Genomic DNA, 9,806 nt, shown 5'->3' with positions numbered 1-9,806 from the left:
GAATGAGAGCCCACCTCCACCCCACGCACACTCCCACACACACACACACACACATACACATGCACATACACGCACACTCCCACACATACACGCACACACAAAAACACTCACTTCCTTAGAACCCCAACCTTCCCACAGCATGAGGGGCTGAGGAGGAGACCAGGATAAGAGCCAGAGGCCATCCCCACCCACCCACCCACCCACCCCGTCTCTGGTGCATGACACCACACCCACTCACCCACCACCTCCCTGGTGCATGACACCCCACCCACCCACCCCCTCCCTGGTGCATGACACCACACCCACCCACCCACCCCCTCCCTGGTGCATGACACCCCACCCACCCACCCCCTCCCTGGTGCATGACAGCACACCCACCCACCCCATCCCTGGTGCATGACACCACACCCACCCACCCACCCCCACCCTGGTGCATGACACCCCACCCACCCACCCCCTCCCTGGTGCATGACACCACACCCACCCACCCACCCCCTCCCTGGTGCATGACACCACACCCACCCACCCACCCCCTCCCTGGTGCATGACACCACACCCACCCACCCACCCCCTCCCTGGTGCATGACACCCCACCCACCCAGCACCTCCCTGGTGCATGACACCCCACCCACCCCGTCCCTGGTGCATGACATCACACCCACCCAACCACCCCCTCCCTGGTGCATGACACCACACCCACCCACCCCGTCCCTGGTGCATGACATCACACCCACCCACCCACCCCCTCCCTGGTGCATGACACCACACCCACCCACCCCCTCCCTGGTGCATGACACCACACCCACCCACCCCCTCCCTGGTGCATGACACCCCACCCACCCACCCCCTCCCTGGTGCATGACAGCACACCCACCCACCCCATCCCTGGTGCATGACACCACACCCACCCACCCACCCCCTCCCTGGTGCATGACACCCCACCCACCCACCCCCTCCCTGGTGCATGACACCACACCCACCCACCCACCCCCTCCCTGGTGCATGACACCCCACCCACACACCCCCTCCCTGGTGCATGACACCCACCACCAGCAGCAGCAGCATCAGCAGGTTAGCCAGGTGGGGGCCTGGGCCAGGGTAAGTCATCTCTCCACTGCCTGCTCAACCAAGCAAGGCAGATGGGGACCTGACCCAGCGACACATATTGCCTTCCAATGCAAATACCCCACCCTAGCACCCATATTAGCTCAGCTTAGATAACCGTAGTCGAGGCAACGCACAGTAATAACAAGACAGGCAAGATAATAATAGATGGCACCGTATCAGAGACATTTAGAAGCACTAGTCTGCTGGAGGGGGTCCCTCAGTGACTCATAGGTACTTTTCAACAACGGAAGTGTTGTTGAAAACGCCTATACCACCTGTCTGCTTGGCATCGATCAGATAATCAGAGGCAGCCATTGCATGGGACTTTTCTGTGTGGGGGCTAATTATACCCGTTAACACTGTTATGTGGTAACTCTGGCATGGAGGTGCAGTTTTCAAGAGAGAGCACCTGTCACTGTGTGAAACACAGGAAGGCACGTTGTTACGAGCAGTAGATTGCTACCGATTTACCACAGGCCGTGTCGTAGAAAGAGTAGATGAACGTAGTGAATATTTAATTCATCACAAAGGGTGAAGGAATAGGATCGGGTTTCTGCTACACTTGGAACGGAGTTTCCTTCCACTTATTGTGTACATGCTATTTGTGTTCTGATGGCTTGTGTACACTACACTCTAGGGACCACTATTCTGGCAATTTATGATTTGTGACAGAAGAGCATATTTTTGATTACACGTTACACACATACTGAGAGGGATTTTCCGGTTCTGCTGGAGTTTCTGTTTTGGCAAACCTCATAATGAACCATGCAAAAATAATAACTAAAGATAGATGCCACTGTACGAGGAGATTTCCCTTGTGGTTCTAAGCCTGTTGCGGTACCAAACGGTCTGATATAACGTTTTAATTATATCAAACAGTAGCACATGAGACAGAAGGATGACGTGTTCCAGTGCATGAGGTCAAAGTATATTCTCCCTCTAAGCTCCTAAAGGGTGCCAGTGTCATGCAACCTGATCCGGTCATGTAAACAGATCCTGCCAAGGACTATGGTTATGCTATGATAGCCTGACAGAGCACGTGACCCATTGGCTCTCTTCACCAATACCAATACGTTTCCTCTGTTCTTGCCAACATACTTCCTCTTGGTAAAAAAAACTACCTTTCTGTCACTCTCAGTGACATTCAGCGTGGCATCCTTCCTTCCAAGTTTGCATGACTGTCACATGCCACTGAGCAAGCAGAGCACTTGGAGTTCCCCTGAAAAGTTCTCTGTTCCCCTTTCCAGGGAGGGACAAGCCATATGATCAGTGCAGCACATGTGTCAGGAAAGCACTTCATCTAAATGGCTTCCTAACCCATACATTTTTTTTTAAAACAGCAAACTGTTTTAAAGATGTGGGCCTACACTCTCTTCTCAGTCAGCCAAGCCTGTCTGTAGTACCCTATATCTATACCAACTATCATTAACTCTATGGGTGTTAAGAGCTGCCGTGGAGATAGCGATGATATGACACACTTATATAACACTTGGGCTTAAGGGAGCATGGTGTAATTTATAACATGAGATTATATAATCGCAACCATGCAAAGCAAGCCACATCATAACCTTGACCTGTCACAGGCTTCTGTGCAGGGGCCCAGCAGCAGGGCCTTATGTCACAAAGATGGATGATGAACATTATTTTGCATGCCTTAAATCTTAGATTATGGCAGAAATAGTGAGAGATAAAGCATCCTTTTGTTGGCCTACGTTTTCCTCGTAATGTACATTTCATGGCAACGACTTGCTGATGATGCATACAAGAAGCTGAAATGTTTTAATCATGAAATGCATTTCTTCATTCTCATAAAAGAATCCGAAAGTCATCGGTGAAAGTGGCGTGTATTGAGTGGATTTATTTATGTGGCCAATAGCAGAAGCGTGAATGACTGACTACCTGTGATTATATCCAAGGCATTGTCATCATAAATGATTAATGAGGGCCATTAATCTGTTTGGTCCTGAGGAGAAAACTGGCAGCAGTATCTTTCCATTGATAAGGAGATTGGGGAAGTGGGGGAGTGGTCCCGAACAATATTTTCCATTGAGCTTTACTCGTCATCCCCCGCCTCCTGCAGGCAGGATGGAGAGCTGCGGAATCCCGTGACATCACTCCTCCTCCAATAGTTGCCGTGGTAACACAAGTGATGTCAGTGTTTTGCCTCTTGAACCACGTGCTCCGTATATAATAACCGGCTGCGTCGCGCGGAGGACAGCAGCAGATAGAGCTGATCGTTTCGTTTGCGCGCTCTGCTCACGCGAAGTGGGGCAAATAGGAATTAGAACAACCAGTGTTATATCATCAACGGGTTTTTGTTTTTAGATACTTTTTGGTGCTTGTTGGATACTATATTTTAACTCTTCACAATGGCTGTGACCGAGGCTGGATGTGATTTGAGTTATTGCAAGATGAGGGGAATTGTATCCGTTCTCACTGGTAAGGATCTTATCATTTTAGTTAATCAATAGGCTAGTTAATTTAATATTTTTTAATTAATAGTTAATTTTCAGCTAATTTAGTGGATCAGTTCTTATACTAAAGATTGAGCATAGGCATGGTGTTGTAGTTATTACTAGTCTATAATATGATGTGTGCTGTGCTTGTATGGTATGAATGGAAATGAATGGAAATTCATAGTCATACATGGTTCCTACATACAGCGACTGAAAACCTGCGCTAACTGATTAAATCAAGTAGGCTATGAGTTATGGTTCTCTCATCTTAGTTTATGTTGTGGTGACAGGCTATGGTAATCTTTTCACGTTGGTCGTGACTGAATGCGGAGCGGGTATAAAAAAGAGTAGGCTATGCGTATGTTTCGTAACGCAAGAGCTTGTGTACATTACGCACAAATCGGTTTAACGGAATCCTATCCAACAGCATATTTTGCACTTAAAAAAACTCAGCTGTATGCAGCTGTGTGCAGCTGTATTTTTTCTCACAGTTGTAGATTATAATGGGTCGGTTATTGCAGATATTGTATATTGTATTGTTCTGTTCACCTGTGAAATGCATGTCATTCGCCCCTGTGCCGCACTTAGTGCAGTGTGACATTCGGCTCTCTGCTGACGTAAATGCCTTTTTCGAATTGCAGCTTTCATCAAGGAGAGGAAAATGGGACTCAACGACTTCATCCAGAGGCTGGTGTCAAACCCTCAAATCTGTCAACAGTAAGTCAACAGCACATTATGTGACCAAAGACGGGAGCTGAGAATATACCCACTTTGCATCAATTGTCATATCAACTGTCAAATATGACAGTTTGGATTTAAATTACCTGCATATGTATGTATTGACTATTGCGCTCAAGGCCTATTGGCTATCTTTGTGCGTCAATGCATCTGCGTCCATTGAGTGCAATCCAATCAGCCCCGCATACCGTCCCTGGGTTTGGACATACATTCAGTTTACCGTGTAATCTGGCAGGCAAAGCCAACACAAGAATAGGTATTTCATGTCAACCACGTTCGCGTCACAGCCTTGGGTAAGCACCTTTTCTGCAAATCCCCTCTGTACCCTAGACGGGGCCGCGGATGACGCGATGATTCAATTAGGCGCGCACCACGCGATATTGTGTGTTCTCTCTAAATTCCCCAGCATTCAGGTCGGGGTCTGGTGGTAGATTCCTTAGCCCCCGTCTGTCCTCTCCTCTCCAGATGCTATTGCCGTCTTAAGGGGCCTGTTCGTGAAAGACTGTCCCAGACATGTCTGAGTCATCTGCTTAGAAGCTCATACCCACCTGGCAGGTGCTTTAGGCTACCTGCAAAGGGTCAACAGCTTATTTGTCTTGTTCATTTAGCTTATTAAAACAGTAAGAAAATTCACTTTTTTATACTTTTCTCAGACCTATATGAACCTGTCTGTATCTAGGGCCACTCACACAGCATAATGATGACGTGTTACATTTTGTTACTAAACATTGTTCACCTCAATCAACACACACACACACACACACACACACACACACACACACACACACACACACACACACACACACACACACACTGCAATGTGCAAAACCTTCAAAACATATAAATAGCAAATAATGTCATGTAATCTTCATTAATAACCACAATACCAGCAACCCAAATATTAGGCTACTGTTGCAATTAATCCACTCTAGGAACTATGATGTTGTTTTATATAGGAGTCACTTATTCCCATGGAATGACAATAACGTCCCAATTTGACCCACATGACCCAAGAGAATAATCATCCAATCTAATGCTCTCTCTGTTTATTTCTCAGCTCTGGCGGGTTCCTGAAGATTGATCAGAACCTGAATGAGGAGATAGATGATGAGGAGGACTTTGGAACGGTAAGGACACTTGGCTAGTGTAGCCGGCAGAAAACTAACTGTAGCCTACCTGTATCATCTAGAGCAGTGGTCTTCAACCAGGGGTCCGCGACCCCTAGGGGGTCCGCAGAGGTACTGCAGGGGGTCCGCCAATTTTTGTCATAATAATTGACATTTTTCACCAAAATAATCAGTGAGAATTAAAAAATATAACAAATGATATTGAGTAAAGTACAAGCATTAATAGGCAATAATAAGCTACTTTTGGACAAAAACTATTTACAAAATAAATGATGCCCATGAAGAAAAAAAAACACACACACACCTGTCTAGCAAGCTAGGTGTTGGCTAAAACGCTGCAGTTCGGTCTTCATTGCGAAATTAACGTTAATTAATAACTAGCATAACGTTACTAATTTAGTTAGTTTGATAATAACAAACCCGCCTCTTTGCTTCTCTATGCGCCGCTATAACGCGCTCCTTTACCATTCCGAGGTCAGATGGCTTTCCCGTGGATCAGTATTGGCGCGCCCGCGCGGAGCTGGCTGCGCATTTCAATGCATTTCCGCGGATTCCGCGGTGCCCTCGCCTGACGTGAAATGCGCAATTGTTGATCACTTGGAGGCACTCGAAAGTCAATTTGAGACGTACTTTTCTGAGACTGAGTCTTGGAGAAAGCACAAGACATGGATACGGTTTCCATGCAAAGACAATGCATCCGACGGCTCAAACCTGACAGCCGCTGAGGAAGATCAGCTGATCGACCTAACGAGTCACAGCCTCTCCCCAAGTTCTCGATGAGCCTCTTGCCTTTTGCAACAACTTATCTTTGTGAAAGTGGATTCTCCTCCCTCACCTACCTGAAGAGCAAATACCGTTCCAGACAGCAGTCTGAGGATGACATGATGCTCTGCCTGACAACCTCCATCTCCCCCAGAATAGACAAGTTGTGTACCACCTACCAGGGCCAGTCATCTCACTGAGGTAGGCATACCTGGCTTCCTGAAGCTAAAAGTTTCATTGTTGAAAAATAATAATAATAGAAAATATAAGCCTCATCAACAACAACAACAACAACAACAATAATAATAACCAATCATAATTATGCATGAACGTTTTATCAATCATAAACACATATAGGCTAATAACCCAGTATATAAATAGGTTAATACGGTGAAAGAAAAGGTGAATGAAGTAAATATAAAAGTTATTATAGGCTTTAAAATGTGAGAGATTTAAAAATATATATTACATGTGGGGGTCCCTGTTCTGTTTGTCTCTCGTCCAAGGGGTCCTTGGGTTGAAAAAGGTTGAAGACCCCTGATCTAGAGCCTTGATAATTGGGTTTTGTATCTGACCTCTCCTCTTCCTTTCTCAGATGTGCCTGGATATGCCCAGAAGTTCCCTGGCTGAGGAGACTCAGTAAGTAGTCTTAACATCTCTCCTCATATAACTTTGTTCTTCCTCTTATAACTTTTCTCTCTTCAGATATTTTTTCCCTTTCTATCAATCTCTAACCCCTTTTCGATTGTCTTTCCCCCAGGATCAAACCATGTGATTTTGACTACCTGAAAATCATCGGCAAAGGAAGCTTTGGGAAGGTGAGTGGTCTCGCTGATTGTGTGGCTGTTCTCCTGCCTGCTATTAAACCACTCTCACAATCTTATGGAAAACTCAGCGGATGATTCAGAGGATAATCTGTTGTCTATTTGGTCATAGGTTCTGCTGGCGCGACACAGGGAGAGCAACAACTATTACGCTGTCAAGGTCCTACAGAAGAAAATCATAATTAAAAAGAAAGAGGTAAGGCTCACTCCTCTGGTTCTCACTTCATGAATACAATTCAATCATAACCCCAAGCAAATAGCCACAAACAGACACACACACACACACACACACACACACACACAGCAACAACTTAATCAAAACAACCTTTAATCCCATCCACATTCTTATTATTATTGTGTTGATTATGTGATTTTGAGTGGTATGGTCATCTTTCTTTTCCTTCCCCATCCAGCAAAAACATATCATGGCGGAGCGAAGTGTGTTGATGAAGAATATCAAACACCCTTTCCTGGTGGGGCTTCACTATTCCTTCCAGACCACCGAGAAGCTCTACTTTGTTCTTGATTACGTCAATGGTGGAGAGGTAAGCCATGACCATACCCTCAAAAAATAAATTACTCGCCATATATACTGTATGTTAGATTACAGAATATATGTATTTTTCCTGAAGAAACTTTGGGATGTTTCCATATCAGACATTTAAAGGCACATTCAAATCACACATAAATACTCAAATACAAATATGTGATATAAACAGGATATTTGTAGAGTCACACCATACAATAATTTGGTATTTGTAAAACATGGACACTATTTTAAACAAAGACACTCAGGTTTTAAAAATGGTGGTAATTTCCCCAGCTGTTCTACCATCTTCAGCGAGAGAGGGTGTTCCTGGAGCCAAGAGCCAGGTTTTATGCTGCAGAGATCGCCAGCGCACTCGGCTACCTCCACTCCCTGCATATTGTTTACAGGTATGAACTAGCATCCTACACTGCCCCCTGGTGGACATTTATAAATAAGACATGTTCAGTTTTAGAGGGAAACATTTCTTAAAACATAATTATGCACAAAAGGCATAATAAATGCAAGTAGTGAGTATCTCACACTCTGTGAGATAGAGTGTGGGCTCACGTGGTTATTTGGCTGCTAATTCCCCCCCCCCCCCCTTCTCCTCCCTCACAGAGACCTTAAACCTGAGAATATCCTGTTAGACTCTACGGGCCACATTGTCCTGACAGACTTTGGTCTCTGCAAAGAGGGCCTGGAGCCCAGTGGAACCACCACAACCTTCTGTGGTACCCCAGAGGTACAGAACACGCACCCTCTGACCCAGTGTCTTCCTCATCACCACTGTGCACGATACACTTAATCACGGAACCCAGAATCTGACTCGGTGAGGCTACACACAGCTAGTCTTGAATGTGGGTTTTAACGGTGTCGTCTCCTCCTCCACAGTACTTGGCGCCCGAGGTGCTCCAGAAGCAGGCGTACGACCGCACCGTCGACTGGTGGTGCCTGGGCTCTGTGCTCTATGAGATGCTCTATGGCCTGGTGAGTAGAAACTAGAAATGCTTTTTTCAGCATCTCTTTCTTTGATGATGCGTATTGAGTGAAACAGCTGGCCATGATACGCAGTATCATACACAGTGCAATACACAGTGCCAGTTTGAGTTATAAGGCAATAGACCTATCTCTAAGCCACGGCCCAAAATAGAAATTGTACAATCATATCACAGAAAAAGTCACTACAGGCAGAAAACTCGGACAAACAACTCGCTAATATCTGATGGTGAAAAGCTTCTAGACTAAATATTCTTGTAATCTTTAAAAAACATGTCTATTACTTGCTGTGGTAAATCAGAAATCAGAAATTTGCCAACTCCCGCCATTGTAAGTCATTGAATGTCATTCAGTCACGGTCGGTCAGTCAGTCACTGTCAGTGAAGCGTTGTTTGTTTGTCCGAGTTTTCAAACGGGGCGTGGCTTAGCAATACGTCCATTCCTGTGGTGTGTCAAAAGTGTGGTCGAGCAGTCTGAACTGATTTTTTTGCTGTCTCTTTGGCGCCCTCTACAGCCCCCCTTCTACAGTCGCAACACAGCTGAGATGTACAACAACATCCTGCATAAGCCTCTGATATTGAAGCCCAACGTGTCCAACGCAGGCAGGGAACTGCTGGAGGGACTGCTGCAGAAGGACCGCACCAAGAGGCTGGGCATGAAAGATGATTTTGTAAGTATGCATTGCAAGCACGCATACACACACACGTCATGCACACGCACACACATAAACACACAAACATACACACACACACACACACACACACACACACACAGAATGGTTCCTGCACAACAGAGAGAAATTCTTTGGGTTTCATTGGTTCTCCACCAGTTGACTGATGTGGTGTTTTCATTTGACTACAGATGGAGCTCAAGTACCATCCCTTCTTCTCACCCATCAACTGGGATGACCTGATGGCCAGGAAGATCACACCACCCTTTATTCCCTCAGTGGTACGTACAGTATGTTTACACATCGGAACAATCAGTGTGTGTATCGATTCGTATAGCATAAGTGTATAGAGTGTGTGTGTGTGTGTGTGTGTGTGTGTCCATGTGAGTTTTGGAGCACCCCTGTAATAACTCTCTGCGGCTGGTTCCACAGACTGGGCCCACAGACCTCCGCCATTTTGACCCAGAGTTCACCCACCTCCCGGTGACCTCATCCCTGTGCAACATGGACCCCATACATGTGACCAGCAGCATCAAGGAGGCAGCCGGAGCCTTCCCTGGCTTCTCCTACGGCCCACCCGCTGACCACTTCATGTGA

The 9,806-nt window shown here is 46.1% G+C and overlaps 1 protein-coding gene across 1 annotated transcript; it reads left to right on the top strand.

Annotated features, from left to right (window-relative positions):
• Nucleotides 1-3,476: 3,476 nt before the first annotated feature.
• On the top strand, nt 3,477-9,806 carry LOC308153306 (serine/threonine-protein kinase Sgk1; the record flags this gene model as incomplete). The annotated part of the gene is made up of 13 exons (XM_080526410.1): nt 3,477-3,546; nt 4,205-4,280; nt 5,359-5,416; nt 6,786-6,829; nt 6,951-7,008; nt 7,127-7,210; nt 7,428-7,559; nt 7,838-7,950; nt 8,162-8,285; nt 8,435-8,530; nt 9,054-9,209; nt 9,401-9,490; nt 9,642-9,806. The coding sequence occupies 13 exons, from the start codon at nt 3,477-3,479 to the stop codon at nt 9,804-9,806; spliced, it is 1,266 nt and encodes a 421-aa protein (XP_080382536.1).

Source organism: Nansenia antarctica, assembly GCF_963989245.1.
Source record: "Nansenia antarctica genome assembly, chromosome: 3".
In the NCBI taxonomy this organism is placed as follows: Eukaryota; Metazoa; Chordata; class Actinopteri; order Argentiniformes; family Microstomatidae; genus Nansenia; species Nansenia antarctica.
Note: the sequence above shows the minus strand (reverse complement) of the source record. Positions and strands in the feature narration are given on the sequence as shown.